This window comes from Meleagris gallopavo, chromosome 4, assembly GCF_000146605.3.
Source record: "Meleagris gallopavo isolate NT-WF06-2002-E0010 breed Aviagen turkey brand Nicholas breeding stock chromosome 4, Turkey_5.1, whole genome shotgun sequence".
Taxonomy (NCBI): Eukaryota; Metazoa; Chordata; class Aves; order Galliformes; family Phasianidae; genus Meleagris; species Meleagris gallopavo.
This window is the reverse complement of record NC_015014.2, coordinates 23,629,505-23,645,831: the sequence shown is the minus strand read 5'-3', so window position 1 is coordinate 23,645,831 and position 16,327 is coordinate 23,629,505. Positions and strand designations below refer to the sequence as shown.

The 16,327-nt window shown below is 40.5% G+C and overlaps 2 protein-coding genes across 2 annotated transcripts in view; both read right to left on the bottom strand.

Moving 5' to 3' along the window:
* The window catches only part of LOC100548643 (polypeptide N-acetylgalactosaminyltransferase-like 6), a 53,870-nt gene extending 37,843 nt beyond the window's left edge, over positions 1–16,027 (bottom strand). The window contains exons 1-3 of the mRNA XM_031553265.1: positions 15,873–16,027; positions 12,401–12,467; positions 11,571–11,738 (exon numbers count right to left, since the gene is read on the bottom strand). Of these exons, the coding sequence (XP_031409125.1) occupies positions 11,571–11,738; positions 12,401–12,467; positions 15,873–16,027 (390 nt within the window). The remainder of the gene's footprint in view (positions 1–11,570; positions 11,739–12,400; positions 12,468–15,872) is intronic.
* LOC109367246 lies at positions 183–2,078 on the bottom strand. Its single transcript, XM_019614644.1, has 2 exons — positions 1,426–2,078; positions 183–1,333 (listed from the first exon to the last, which is right to left on the bottom strand). Exon 2 carries the CDS (start codon positions 1,247–1,249, stop codon positions 299–301), a length of 951 nt encoding a protein of 316 aa, XP_019470189.1. The 5' UTR covers positions 1,250–1,333; positions 1,426–2,078; the 3' UTR covers positions 183–298.
* Positions 16,028–16,327: the final 300 nt, after the last annotated feature.

The window sequence follows — 16,327 nt, the reverse complement described above, 5'->3', positions numbered from 1 at the left end:
TGTAGTGTGCTCTGGGGATGCCTCTCCTCAGGTGCAGAAATTTGCACTTTCAGAGAAGGAAAGTGGGGAACCCTGGGGTTCAGCAGTAGCATGGCAGTAGGAAAAAGGGAAGAAATGTCAGGGATGGGGAAGCAACAACTGGTATGCTTTGCTGTTAGCGATACTAACACTTTTTTTTTTTCAGCCTTTTGTTCTACTTTATTTCCATGGTGGAATTGGACACTGATGGCAAGAGTCCATTGGGGCAGGTGTATGTTCCAATTGCTGCCCAGCCCGTCTCTTCAGCTCCACCACTGCTCTAATCCTGCCGGCGGGGTGGCCTCTTCTTCGGTGATGCTGACAGCTGGGAGCTGCTGGCCTTCCTCTTCGGGGCTCGCCGGGTCCCCTCAGGTGGGCTGGTGCCAGAGGGCCCTGCAACAAGCTCTTCTGGCTCCTCATGGGGCACTGCCTGCTCCATGGTGACATTCACAAGGTTGGAATGTGGGAGGCTGGGACGCCCATTGAGCTCTTCTCCTGTCCTGCCCAGCATTTCGTCCCTGCTGGAGCTGGCAGGGCTGCTGGAGGATGCTGGGCTAGGGACAGGAGCCTCCTCTCCTGGGGCAGCTCTGGTCTCTGATGCAATGGCCTCCTGTGCCCCAGCAGCAGGGGCGATGTTGAGCCCCAGCAAGCGATGAGCCTCCCTGGCGCACCTCTGCACAGTGAAGGCAATGAAGTGCCTTACAAAGGTCACTGTGTGGCCCTGCAGGTCGGGTTCCAGCATTTCTATCAGGATCTCTTCTGCCAAGCCGACAAGGAGCAGGGCCCAGATGACACTGTATGCCACTGTATTTGCCTGTGACTCCTCAGTGCCCAGGATGTGGCGCAGCTTCCGTCGCAGCCAGGAGCGCAGGGGCCGCATCAGAGCTGGAAACTCCCTGAAGAGGGAAGCCCAGGTGGCAGGGGAAAGGCCACCCACAGGATGCGTGGGCACTGCAGGCCATGGCTGGGCTGCTCGGGGGCCTGCAGGGCTCCGTCTGGCAGTGGATGCCACTGCAGCTGGTCTGAGGACCAGCTCCTCATAGTCGTTGTCCGCTCGCACAGTGTGGATGATGGATCGTACACCCTGTTTGCAAAGCGGACACTGGGGCCTGGTGCTTGTCCACCGCTGGATGCAGGGGAAGCAGAACTGGTGGCAGCATGGCATGGTATATGCTGCGCTGTCCCAGTTCTCCAGGCACACGGGGCAGCGGGTGTCTAATGCTGCCTCCATGCTTCCACCAGTTGTGGTGGGCTAGGGGGAGCAGAAGATGGCAACACGCTCCCCAGCACTGACACTACAGTAGCAGGTGTCACACTGCAAGAGGACAAGAGACATTAGTCACATATCGGCCTGGGAAGAGCCCCTCAAAATGCACCTCCCCCGACATCAGTCCCCGTGCCACCTACCTATGCTGCTGCACGTGCCTCTCTGGGATGTCCCGTCTGCCTGCTCCCAGCAGGGTCGGGGTAAAGAAAAAGTGGCTCTGAGACGGCTGCTGAGAGCTGCACTAGCAGCACCCAGAGCACGTTCCAGCACCAAAGCTCGCCCTGTCCACACTCCACTCCTCGCACACACGCTCGGTCGGAGGCCAGGCACGAACTGCTGAGCTGAGCCGCTACACCACGTTAAAGCATCTGTGGGCTATGGAGTCACAATCTGTTGCTTGGAGATGTCTCAAACTACAGCTTGGCCAAGCTGTCGGGCGTCACCTTTATTCGACCTTCACTTGGGGACATCACTGCCTATCCCACAGCGATGCCACAGTCCATTGTTGGGTCATCACAATGAGCCGTCCTCACCTGCAGCACGTGCTTCAGTGCCAGCACTAGTTTCACAAGTTTCTGGGCTTTTCCCAGTTCCAATACCCACTCCATTATTTGCATCTCGTGTGCTTGGCATTGGTGTTTCACACCAATCACAGGGCGTTGGCCACATCTTCCCATGGGCCCCATCAGGTCGCTCTGGCCATGGCACGTAGCCTCAGGCATGTACAGCAAGGAGATTTATTCAATAAAAGTTCATGTTTCTCTCTGATAGTAGGACTTGATGATCTCAGGTCTTTTCCAACCTTAATGATTCTATGACTCTATCATTCTTAGGCTGCAGGAGGAAGTCCTACAGGCTTTCTCCACACTCCAGCTCTGCTGGCCAGCCCTCTGGGACTTCCACGTTCCTCCTGAGGGATGTCAAAACCCAGGGCTGTCTCTGGGGGATTTTCTCCTCCTTGCAGAGCAATCAAACCAGTTGCAAGCCTTGGCCCTCTGTCCATGCAAGGGCTTGCAACAGTTGGCCCCAGGTTGGCTTGCTTATCAAGAGTTATTTGATGTTATTTATCCAGTACATTCCTGGACTCTGTTGAGGATAACTTCCTGCTCCAAGTATTAGACAGATCGACCCAAGCTGAAGTCCTACTGGATCTCGTGCTCACCAATGCAGAGGAGAGCATTAGCGAGGTTAAGATTGGAGGCAGCCTGGGCTGTAGTGATTGTAGCCTGGTGGAATTTGTGATCTGGAGGAAAAAGCAGCGTCAGGACCCTGAACTTCAGGGGAGCAAACTGGAAACAAAAATTCCCCAGCCCCTTCCCACCCTGTTTAAAAGAAAACCACATACAAGCTGAGATAGAAAAGGCTTGTCCTTCTTTATGTAGGTGCATGTAAAGATGTGTCATGAAACATTTCCATTCATTGAGGTGAGAATTCAGGTCCATGTATTACATATGATTTTATCTGTATTTGAAGCATTTTGGAGTGAGATGAAGCAAATTTGTGACCTAGGCTAAGGCATAACAGAACAGATGATGAAATATCTTTCCAATGAATGACTTACATGCAGTAAGGAATTCATCAGGAAGTTGACATGCTCCCCATTAAAATAACAGTAATCAGATCCCTAACAAAAGGTATCAAAAAATATAATATGATTATGAATATTTATGTTTTCTGTGAGGCCTGAAGAGAACAATGTGCATCTATACTTTTTAACCTTACATTTTGTACCCTCCCTCTCCTGCCCACCAGCTAGCTGGCTGTAGCTGCTGACTTACTGAAATCACAGGAAAAAATAAATGAATAGTTTCATTCACTTAAAGCAACAGTGAAAACGGACAGGAGTTTGGCCTCTTTCACTGTGCTTGCCTGCACTACATCTGTGTGGTCCTGGCTGTGTGGTCATAAGCTTGTAATGAAATTTGAGTAATCTGAACATGCAGATGCTAAGCACTGCACAATGGGATAACTTAGTGCTTGAGTGTAACTGAAAGCAATTGCCGAAGGTAGCAAGTGGGAATTCAGCTCCTGAGACTGACTGTGCTACTCATGCTGTGAATGGAAAAAGCAGGGGTTTTAGCATGAGGGCTTGAGCTGCAAAGCAATTTAGGAAGCTACACCTTATGGGCCATTTGGGTACTGGCCCTTGTAGTCTGTCAGCTGGTAGCCCTGACATCCAGCTGGACCTGGTAATTGTTTGACGCTTTGTAGCAGACTGCTGGACAAACCTAAGTATGCTAGTGGGAGGAAGTAAGGAAGGCTTGAAACTGGCAGAGGTGGGGAAGATCCTGAGCTTGCCCTGCAGATCCAGAGACCCCACTGTGCAGTTGGGTACAGCTGTGAGTTACTTGGGAGCTTAACAGCTCCCAGCAGCCTGTCCTTCCAGGGCAAGGAGTGCCATGTTGCTGCTTCTGGTGCATGGCAGCATGCCAGATGGGCAGGCACGTTGTGCAGATTGGCGGCACAGGGTTACAGAGGCAGCTGTACTGGATATCACTCTTGCCAAATGGAAACACGTATGGTTGATGGAATTAAGCGTGAGCACAGTTCTTCCGATGGGTTGGAAATGGAGACCCAAAGAAATGCCCTGCATCTGTGCCAGAATAACTCATTACAGCCCAGAGCAGCCTTGTTATGCCATGTTGACACGACCTTTTGTTTTTTGAACATACTTCGTAAAGAAAACACTGAAATCCTCAAATCTTCATCCACCTAAGCCCATGTCACCTACCTCACAATGCTCATAAACATATTAAAAGTTATAAACATGAGAATGTTAAAATTAGGTGGGTAATGCCAATTATTAAAAAATACATTATTCACCTTTCTGTCAATACTTTATTTGTACATTATTTCCTTTGGGATCTTTTGGTGGAAATCTCTGTGGCTGTCTTGAAATAAACCAATGCACTGATGAAAGTGCAGGCATATATTGACTATTCATTGCTGTTTTTTAAAATTAAAACATTATTTTGAAGGCTAGACAAGACACTGAAGTTATTAAACAAGGTTTCTAAGTCACTGAAGAGGAGACAGCATAGAAATTTGACTCAGAGGGAGGTCAGCCACAGAACAAATAACAAATGTAAAAAAAAACAACACCCAAGAGAGTAGTATAAAGTAGTATATATACACACACATATATATGTATGTAGGCCAATATTAATTTAACTTGGCCAGTGAGAGCAGAGGTAGACATGCACTGCATTGGGTATCAGTTAAAAAAAAAGAGAAAAAAAGAGAGAGAGAGAGAGAAAATAAAAAAAGAAAAGAAGAAAAAGATTCAGAAAAAACCCCCGTCAGGTATGCCGAGGCAGTAACAAGTGGGAGGAAATAACACTTTGTGTTAGGTTTATATTTGATAGACATAAAACTTGAAAATGCTGTGCTGCACCTGAGGTGCTCTGTGTAGGGTAATTGAAATGAATCTTGGCCTGCCTTGAAGGACATTTAGCAGCTGTTCCTGTTTATCTTTCAGCTTCAGAATGGTTTTAAAGGCGTTTTTTATATTTTCCTGGGAAGATCAATTCTGGCAATCCTGTCTTTAAAATGTGCATTTTTATGTCACCTGCACTGAATACAGGAAATCGGAGGATGGCTTCTGTGTTAAATATTGCAGTTCTTCAGTGTACCATGAAAGGAATTCAGGTGGTGTGGGACATTTGGTAAAATGATATCACAACACTGATGCCTCTGTTTATCTAAGAAGCAAGCAATGAAACTCTCAAGATTGCTAATGCCTCCTCCTTACAAAAGCAATGAATCTGCTCCCTGTCTGAGGTATAAAAAATAAAGATGAAACCAAAACAATGCAATTTCAGCTTGGAAAGATCAAAAGAAGAGTAGTTTACGTGTCATCTAAATACTATATCAATTTGTCTTTATAGCTCTTTCCCAGAGAATGTTGCAAAACACTTTATGGGGATGGTTGAAAGCAAGAGGCAAGAATTAATGCAAAGCTTTAAAAGAGATTAAGTTGTAGTTGTGTGGTTTAGGTCCTGACTGCAGCTTAGGTATTGCCACAACATTTTTCTGGTTCCATTATACAGCTCTTGTACGACTTCGGGTGAATCACCCTCTTTTCATATTACTTCATCCTCATAATGAATGCTGCCTGCTCTCTCCCTCTTTGCCTTACCTATCTAGCTTGAGAGACTATCTCTAAAATGTAAATACAGTGCACAAGAGAACAAGATTCCAATCCATATGCTATGCTGTAATCATAATTACCGCAGTAAGAGACTCATGATATTGGAGCAGTGGAGGATGTATTGCTGGGAACAGGAACGTAAACATATAACAAATTAAGTAAAAGATTGAGGACTGAATGGATTTTGGATCAGGCTTCAAAACTAATTGAGAAATATACTGCTGCTGCTGAGAGTCAGTAGTAAGACAGACAATGACAAGAGACACTGAAATTATTGGAAAAAAAACCACAAAACAGTAAACCGGTGGAAGAGGAATATAAAGTACGTTGTGCAAAGCTGTCAGCTTGGTGCTATGAGCACTGAGCAAGAAAGAGAGACTAAAACCAGGAGAAATGTACTACCACAAGGAGGCTGAAAAAGGTGTAGAAAATAAGAATACAAAATATTATGGGATGTTGCAGACATTCTTCCTGAAATATAAGCCAAGAAACGAGACTTGGCAGCAGTAGAAAAGGAGAAGGAAGAATATTTTATTATGAACTTTTAAATGTAACAAGAATGTCCAACTAAATGCAAGAAAAGACTGAAAAATGGGAACAATGACTTCAAATGTGTGGCCAGCAAATTCAGAAACAGCAAAACCATTTACTTGCGGTGCAGTGGGATTTCATGCCAGTGATATTAAAACAGTACTGTGTACTCTGGAAACTGATGACCATGGATATTTCAACAGCCATCATCAGCACCTTTTGAATACTAAGTCTGTATTGGTTATAACTGCATTGACAAGTGGTAATGCTGCCCTACTCCCTGCTTCTCCTCAAGGTTGTCAGCAGTGGAGGGAAGTAACAGCAGTGATAGTAAAGAAAGGGATTAACAAACTTGGAGGTATGTGTTGAAAAACAGGGATAAATAGCATCTGGAAGATACGTCAGCATGCATAAGGATAAAACCTTAGATACAGGTGATTGGCTTCAAAGAGGCAAGGGTATCTGCATGAGCATTTCTGTTAAGGTATGATTTATGTCTATGCCTAAGGAATGTCCAGCATAAAGGATCTTCAGCAAACACAGGAAATGAATATCTTTCACCACTCAATATATTTTGGAAATTACTACATAAACCGTGCCTTTTTAGCAGATTTAAATTTAGGATTTCCTAAATAGTGACTTCCCTGGTTAATGAGAAAGGAAACTATTCATCAGGTCAGTTCTAGTGCTTTGACAGTTTTCTCAAGTTAAGCATACCCTGAACAGTATCATCAGCAAGACACCATACATCTTTTTAATTAAAAAATTGATCCTGAGGTTATGCTGCCAAAAAAAATTTAAAATACTGCACATTATTTCTTTTGCAAAAATTAATCTAAGAAACTTTTTAATGAAGAGGTCATATTTTGAGACACAGGTTGTGACTGCTTCACCATCCATGGATTTGTGCATGAATGCTCTGATTTGGAAACAGCAGTCCATCAATGCAGCACCCAGTTCTATAATTGCTGCTGTCCTCCACAGCAATGTTACTAGGCAAGAACAAGACAGAAATACATTGGTTTCCCTCAGGAAATAAAGGTCAAGCAAACTTAATAAGCAGCCTTTTTGTTAGGCAAAACAAAACAGAAAGCTGTGCTCTTAACAACTCAGCACCTGGAATAAAAGTTTGTTTGAAGTTTGTGGAAGTTTCCTTTCATGCTACTGCATAGCTCCAAATATCACAGAAACATTATAAGGCTTCCTGTATTTTGGAGAAGCTTACTGCATTGCTGTGCTGTAAATTTAGCTTCAGTGTAGATTCACTCTGTTTAGAATCTTTTGTTCTTTTAGAAAAACTCTCACTCCATTGAACACACAAAACCAGATTTTTCCTCAACCTTCTGTCCATGCATAATATGATAACACAACTTCCCCCACAGAAAAAGACTTTTGGTTAGGACTGCTCTGCCTTGAATCCTGGTGCCTGTTATCCCAGGTCATATCTAATGAAACAGCCAGTGAGAAACATCAAAACAGACACTGTCCCTCCAAGAGGGAGAACCTTTCCTAAAAGTGTTTCAACCTCTTTGTGTCATGAACTGCAGCCTGACTCTCAGTTCAACCACTTGTCCTGTTATAATTTTACTATACAGGTTTTTTAATCAGTCTTCAATCTCTGCCTTAGCATCTTAAACTCATAAAGCCATATGGTTTGCTGGTGTTAGCAAGATGACTCTTGCACCAGCCTTTAAATTCACGCAGCAGACTAGCTGATATTAAGATCACAATGAAGAAGTGGATGAAGCCTTAGATTAATGGACTAGAGGCTATTTAATTGAGGACTATTTAACTGAGACCAGATAATAGCACTGATCTAGCCATTATGTGTTTCTCAAAGATTTAACTTCTCTAGCTGTCCAAAGCCATACTCTTCACTCACAGCTACACACCTGCTTTGTAGCCAACACTTTTGTCATTTGGGTTGTGGGGTGACTGTGGATAATCATGGTACAGCAACACAGAGATCTCTGGGTGCGAACATACTTTTCCCGAATATGATCTTAATTATCAAGTTATCTTTTCCCTTTGGTATGTGGCTTTACCCCCTGCTATAGGCAAAGACACCTCCCACTATATCAGGTTGCTCAAAGTCCTATCCAGCCTGGCCTTGAATGCTTCCAGGGAGGGGGCAACCACAACAACTCTGGGCAACCTGTTCCAATGTCTCACCACCCTCACAGTAAATAATTTCTTCCTTATATCTGGTGTAAATCTACTCTCTTCAAGTTTACATCAATTTCTCCTCATCCTGTTGCTACATGCCCTTCTAAAAAGCCCCTCCAAAGCTTTCTTGTGGGCCCTCTTCAAGTACTGGAAGGCTTCTATAAGATCCCCCTGAAGTCTTCTCTTCTACACGCTGAAGAACTCCAGCTCTCTCAGCCTGTCCTTGGAGTGTAGGTGCTCCAACCCTCTGATCATCTTCGTGGCTCTCCTCCCCAATAGCTTGATGTCCTTCTTGTGTCGGGGACTCCAAAACTGGGTGCAGTACTCCAGCTGGATCTCACAAGATCTGAATAGAGGGATGTAATCCCTTGACTGGTTGGTCACATTTCTCTTGATGTAACTCAGGATACGATTGGCCTTCTGGGATGTAAGAGCACATTACTGGCTCATGTTGAGTCTTCCATCAACTGACACCCTCAAATCCTTCTCTGCCCAATTCTCTACCCAGCCTGTATTTGTGTTTAGGATGGCCCCAATCCAGGTGCAGGACCTTGCACGTGGCTGTGCTGAACTTCATGAAGCTGCCATAGGCCCACTTCTTAAGCCTGTCCAGGTCCCTCTGGATAGCATCCCATAACTCTGACGTGTCAACTGTATCTTGGTGCATCTTGGTGTCATCTGCAAACTTGCTGAGGGTGCATTCGATCCCACTGTCTATGCTGCTTACTAATATGTTAAATAGCACTGTTCCCAGCACCAGTCCCTGAGGATTTGTTATACGTATATATATTGTTATGACATTAAAAAAGAGGGGTTACAATAATTCACTAGTCCATGAAGTGGTGTTTGAAATTCACCACTGAATAGAGGACCAAAAACTACGTGTGAATGCTCTTCCCTTCAGCTTATGGAACAGAACTGTTAGTTCAGTGTGAACCAGACACTGCTTCCTTTTAGGGAGTCTGTGACAGCTCTCTCTGTCATGCTCTCATAATTATGTCACTGTATTTGAATTAATCACAAGGATCCCAAGTCTGACATAAGGACGGTCATATTATCATGTAAGGTATCCATTTATAGTAGCTGTGTCATTTGCTTGTTTACAGTTATGTAGCAACTTTCATAAAAAATAATCTCAAAGTTAAAAACAAAATGACGTGAAGAACATGAAAGGAACACCAAATCCATCACTGAGTTTAAAGACCAGCCTGAAATAGACCTTTGAAGATGAACTTTCTATAGTTATGAGACATTCCAATTGGCTTCTTTCTGCAGCTTTTAATGGAAAAAACATGTTTTCACAGAATACTTAAGATTGAATTGAAGAAATGACTGGGAACTGGTGTTAATAGATATTCTTGAGAGAGTTATTGTAGCAGTATGCTCCAAATAATTATTTGCCAAACAAAATAGCATTAATACTAGATAATGGTGTGGATGCAAAGCACTCACGATACAACACTTCCACAAACCATACCACTGGTTGTCCTAAGGAACTCTAAGATGTAGTTTCCCATGCACTCAAGTAAAGGTCTCACACAGGTTGGTAATCTGTTTTCTTCACTGACTTTATGAATAACAGAGATGGCAAGTCCATCAATCTCTCAAGTTTGTAAATAGAATAGTAAATTAAACTGAATAATTTGTTGTCACTTTAAAATGTTTCAAGATGACTGAATTTGTAGCTCTTGATGTAAAAATTGTTGATGCAGCAACCCAAGCTGATACCGGTGATTCTGGTCTAACAAAAAAGTCTGTCCTGTTTCTCTCTCCTGCCCCCTTGATTTCTTCTTCCATTTTCTGTCATTCCAAACAAAACAAGTCTTTTTTTCTGAAGCTTGTATAGGTTGAGTTCTTCCAGTAAAAAGCTATTTCTATTAGGCAATCCTTTTCCTTCTTCTTTTTTAATACTAATAAAAAAGACAGGGACCCTAAGGTTAGTGTGTACTAATGAGATGATTCAGAAGATATGACTGAAATGAGATCCAGTGTGACACAGCTGGCTACAAAGAAAATCTATTGCTTGAGCAAAACGTACTGGGGTACTCTAGTATCTCTGTTTCTAGTGCCGTTACCATGGTTTCTATACAAAGTCTAGACTGCATTACAATTATAATCTTTGTGATGACAAATATAAAGAATACATGGAATATGATAATAAAATCTTAGGTGACCTGTCAGAAACTCTTGTTACAGCTGCAAATGACTACTTACATTTGACTTTGAAATGACTTATCTGGATAGAATGTAAATTGATATATTCTAAACTATTCTAACTATTGGATTTCCTTCCAATTTTATTTTGCTGTGGTGTAAAAATGATTTAGAGAGTAGTTCAGTTAATACAAACAATTTTTCTAGTTTTGATAATTCTCATAATAAAGACAGTCTGACAGTCCAGTGTAGGATCATGATGTATGTTTCATTCAATAGAATGGCCGTAGTTCTGTTGTTTTAATCACTGTTGAAATTCAGATAGAGCAATATGTACAATATTAGTCATGATTGACATACTAAATTTATTTACTAAGCTTTACACTGTAGGAGTTTGGAAGTAGGATGGAAAGATCCTGAAGCTAAATGTGAATTCTGATTAAAAATCCAAACTTTATCCAGACATGTTTGACTCAATTCATTTATATAATGAAATTCTATTAGCTAATTGAAAATATTTTTATTAGGTAAAGTTCTTAATTTTAAGTAAACTGGAACAAAAGAAAATGAATTTTCAAAATTATGCATTTAGGCCTCATTAAACTAATGAAAATACCTATCTGACATGTAAAAGGTAACAAGGCTTTCAACTCAGCATGTAAAAGCCAAACAACTGATTTGAATACACATGTCCACATAGAGGATGTAAGATTGCTGGTTGTACATAACTTCAGCACTTGAAAACTCTCTGACATTACAATTTTATCATTTTAATTATCCAAATGCAGTTAAAAAAATCAACTGATTTTGAAAACCTGGCCTGCCAATAATAGCTCGTAAGAACTCAAGTGATCTAGTGATTGTGTTGAAAAGGGTTCTCCTTCCTATGACCTTCTTTTTCTCTTTCCATGAGCTGACCTTATAGGGGCCTACCCTCAACATGATGGAGTTCAGTAGGTGCAGCCTCTGATGGAAGGTAAGTAGAGAGGACTTGATACAAGGGACAAAGTAAAGCTTCACGATGGCGGTAAACTACCACCACTTGGAGAAAACTGCACTCAGTGATTTTTGTACAGTTTTTGAAGCATACGTTTATGGCATAGTTCTGTTTGAAATTTGGGGAAATTCCTAAAGAAAAAGAACTGTACTAAATTCTTTGTAGTTAAAACACAAAATTGAGTATTAGTGAACTTATCAGGATCACAAAGCATAAAAAAATGAAAATCCAAAGGCACAAAACCTGACAAGTAAAGAAGTATTACATAAGCTGACATGATGACTTACCTTAAAGGAGATTTCATACTGCTCTCCTCCCCATATTTCTAATCCTGGATCATAGCCTCCCAGCTCCCAAAACCACTTCCGGTTAACAGCAAATAGACCTCCAGCCATCACAGGAGACCTGAAGAGCAAGTGAAACAAACAGTGAATGACAGGAATCATCATGCTGTGCTTGAAAAATGGAAAAGATTGGCAATGTACATGGAAAAACAATAATGAAGATATTAGAACTGTGTGTGTGCGCAAGTGAATGCAGGCGCATTCACAGTTACCTTTACTGCAAACAACATTTACCTTTATTGACCTTTTTTGAGAAACAGGCAATGTGATAGGAACAGCTATGTAGGGCACAGTAGGCAGCCTTCTAAAAATTCCCTTTCTATAAACAAATTCTGTTAATCATTAAATAGATCCACCTAACAGCAAAAGAAAGAGACTTTGCAAATGTGTTTAATGAAGTCCTTGTACAAAATGTGAAGCAACTCACATTTGAATGTGAGCAAAACTCTTCAGTTCATTTCAGTCTCACAGGTGCAGGCTAGAAAAAGACAAAAGTAAATAGCTACAGAGCTACTGCTGGGAGTTAAACATCTGCTTTTTTCACAGGAGCATCTGAAACTCCTAAAATTTGCCTCAAAGCGGTAATTTACCATCACTCTATGAATAAACATTTCAAACTCACTTGAATCTTTAACTCATCCTTTTCCACAAGCGGTATAGAAAACAAGTGAGATGTTTAGTGTTAGTAGATATTCATAAAAGGTGCATTTAAAATTTATAAGCACGATTTTTTTTCACTACGAAGACAGTGATGTTTCTAATGAAGTAAATACATTGACAGTTCTTGGGATTTTGATGTCGTTCGCTGATTCCTTGAACAGGAATACAAAGAGATTTACACTGAATAAGAAGGAGGTAACAAACTGAAGAAAGTTCAATCCAACTGCTCCACCAATTTGTGTCAATACATGCCTTGGAAGTTTTAGAGCAAGGCAATGAAAGGAACACATTTCTACTAACGCGTTGTCAGCAAGCAGAAAGCTTCTGGTAGAACTTTCTCATCAGAATAGACATGAAACTGGATATTATGCTATGTGTAGCACTACAGCCCCTGAAGGATAATTATCTCCCCAGGAGGCATTTTCTTTCTGAATTATTATTGGTGGTTTGTTAGCAGGAGTGGAAGCAGATAGTACAATCCCTGAAGAACTCACTGGCAAATAAAAATTCCATTATTTGCCACTGATCTAGGATTTGGTAGAAAGTTAGTGCAGATAAGTATTTCAGTAAGCTAGATGTTTATTAAAAGGATATCAAGTTAATGGAATAATGTTCTGCCGTATCTTCTCTACCTTATCACTTTTTATAATGCTATCTTTTATTCAAGCCAAAATAGCAAACAGACAGCTGGGTGGATTTTGCCACTGTTGGGATGACAGAGAATCCCCACAAGCATAAATGTCATAAAACAATCCTCTCATCCACATTCATAGTGATGAAAAACATTACATATATTTCACCTTTCATTTCTAATATGCAATCTAAAACATATATATATAAAACTTTTACCCCTTTTATTAAACTATTCATTCTTATGACTGGGGAGTTCTGTTTTTAAGAGATTAATTGTATTTTCCTTTAGAGATTATGTTTTTAAAAGCACACAGTAGCTTTGTGAAACAAAGCTGAAATATTCTAACTGGCAAGGCCATGCTCTGTAACATAGACTGTATGTTAATACATTTCACTTTTATTGACATCGCATATCTCAGATATTGACTGTTCTTTTCACATATGAATAAATTCAATAGACTTTTTATAAGAAACCTTCCCCTGGCGATTCTGACAACTACAATACATTTTCCATTTCTACCAACATATATCTAATTACAAGGTAGCCTTTGTGACTCCAGGTTCTAAATAATCAAAACAAGATGCCCTTTTATAAAGATGGACTTGCATGGTAAATACTAAAACCTTAATCTTTACGGGCAGAAGAAATGAAGTCCCAGAAATCACTGGGGAAATGCAGGTTTTCTATAATTCTCTTACATTTATTAACTTCCATGAGCATTTCTCTTGACACAGTGAACGGCTTACAGAAATGGCAGTCCCCTCAGGTGAATCAGACAAAAGACCAAAAAAAAGCCCAGAGACTTCAAATAGCAAGACAATTGGCAGATACTTACAAATGATACTTTAAAACTAATCTATAGATTTTCCAAGGGTAATACCGAGTAAAGAAACCCCTTGTTATTTAAATAATAGTTCATTACAGTTCTGAACCTTTATTGCAAGTGACTGGAATAGCAGCAAACTCATATTTCTTGCATTCACTTAAAAAAAAATAAAATCACATTGTGTTGTTCTATTCATTCTTATTCACAGTATGTTCTGACAGTTGTTGGTTTGCAGGAAAAGTGATGGGGAGGACAAAACAGGATGGGTTTCCGGTTTTCAGTGGAGAGGGATGAGCAATAAACAGTGTGGACCTGACCACTTAGCACAGGATATGTATTCTGCTCTGTGACACAAGCAGCTACTGCTGAACAGGGCTTAAATTGTCTCCAAAATAGGAAGACAGGAATCCAGTCCTACAATCTTGACAGATATGGAAAGTCCTTATGTAGTCAATAGAATTACTCACACAGATGATAACTGCACTGAGCCTGAAAGAGAAGAATTACTGCCTTGTTTAATGGTTTTTATATATGAGTAGAAATGTCAAGTACAAAGCTATGCTTGTAGAAGACATTTTTCATGAAACATCCTACTCAGCCACTTAAATAATCAGACTTGAGCTACTGTAGCATAATATTATGTGAATAATTATACTGGGGAGCTGTAAAAGAATTTTAGTCAAAGACTTCAAGGGACAAGGACTCCCAAAACATCAAAAAAGCTGGAAAGGCTAAAGCTGTTAAATTTTCAAATAGCTATAAAAACCCTCCACATGAAAAGTACTCACAAATTCACTGGATGAACAGTACTGCAAGTAGTAGTCAGCTGATCAAAAAATGGCCCAAGATATGTCTATTTTCTCAGCACTGATGGGTATGCTTGGACAAAAATTGAGTTTGATTTTTCTTAGCACAAAAAAAAACCCAAGTTATTTATCACAAAAAGAAAATACACTGAGAAGTCAGCCAAATGCTTAACATGAAAAGATAGCATTCAGATTTAAAAGGTGTACTAGAAAGAACACTACTGTAGCTTCCTGTAGCCAGCGAAGAATTTTCTGATGTCTCATAATTTACATGCAGAGGAAGAAAAGAGATTTATCCATGAATTTTTAAGATAAGAGGAAGAATGACACAGTCTTGAAAGGAGCAAGAATTTGCATTAGAAACAAATGAAGTATATTGCAAATAAATGAATGAACTGCATAAGAAGGCTTGGAACCATTACATTGCTAGAGTGATATATACAGCAAAGCTAAAGAATTCACTAATGTGAAATGGAAGAGGAGCTTTGACAACAAGCCTGAATGCACCTGGAAACCACCTGTACTAGATGAAGCATTCCAGTTGGTATGCTGACACTCAGACTAGAAGGTGACCAATATATGACACATATTTTGTATCAAATAATGTCAGTAGGTGAACACAGTGTTCCTCATCCACTATTCAACATACAGAAAACTTCATACTGTGTATTGATCATTGCTTAGTTGAGATGCTGCTGTGTTCTGGGGCACTTTGGAAAGGACTGAGAGTAGTTACCTACCCGGAACTGCTGAAGTTTGATCAGGGATAGTATTGCACCCAGACAACAGGGTATTACACTACACATCTCTTCATACAATCCAGTCTTATTAAAGATTGCTGCACTACTGAACAGAAAAGCCTAGCTACATTTCAGCTGGTATCGGCATTGGTGCTGGGTGACCTTGTGGAGCCACAGATGTGACAATACTTCTATATAATAAAAAGGTCCAAAACAACTGAAAATTAAAATCTTATATATGTGTGAAATAAGAGACAGAGATATGGACACTAATGAGAAATGAAGTGGATGCATAAAAAATGAAGAAGAGGAGTTGATCAAAAGGCTACAAAGTGAGAGAGGTTAATAAAACAAATGAAAAAGTATGAGCTTAAAGGCTGCTTCAACTGACAAACTGAAAGACAATTTCTATATAGTGAATAGAAAAACATGATGTAATTGAGATGAATGCAGGTAAGACTGACATCACTAAATTTTTCAAGAAAGAAATTAAAAGAATGAACTTTTGTATACTTAACTGTTTAAATACATATGTTAAAATGATTTTTAAATGATTTTAAAATACACTGAGTATTTTACGTTGCATATTTCTGCCCATCACTGTTTCCTTGTGTCTTATTGACATCTATTTTAAAAAGGCGGTTACGAAACTTCTCCCCTAATTTGATGACTTTGTGCCCACTTTCTAACATGATCACATAGGTTTTGCAAAACACTGTATCTCCAGTGCCCATGGCATATTTTTGAGTGTCTCAGAACAGTATCCAAAATATGTGGCAGATCAATTGTCTTCAGAAGGGGTATGTCTTTCAGTTGACTTGTTCCCCAGAAATACTGCCTGCACCTCAGCAGTTTATTCATTGCAAATTTAAAGCTGTCATCACAGTACACTGTAAGCTACCAGCTGTTCTTTTTCTTATGATGTATGGAAGTTTGAAGTCCTGAATATTTATGGTAAGATATGGCAACAATTTCACAGAATAAATGGAGGTAGCATTTGTGTTGCTGTATTCAGCTGTGCAGATACTACTGTA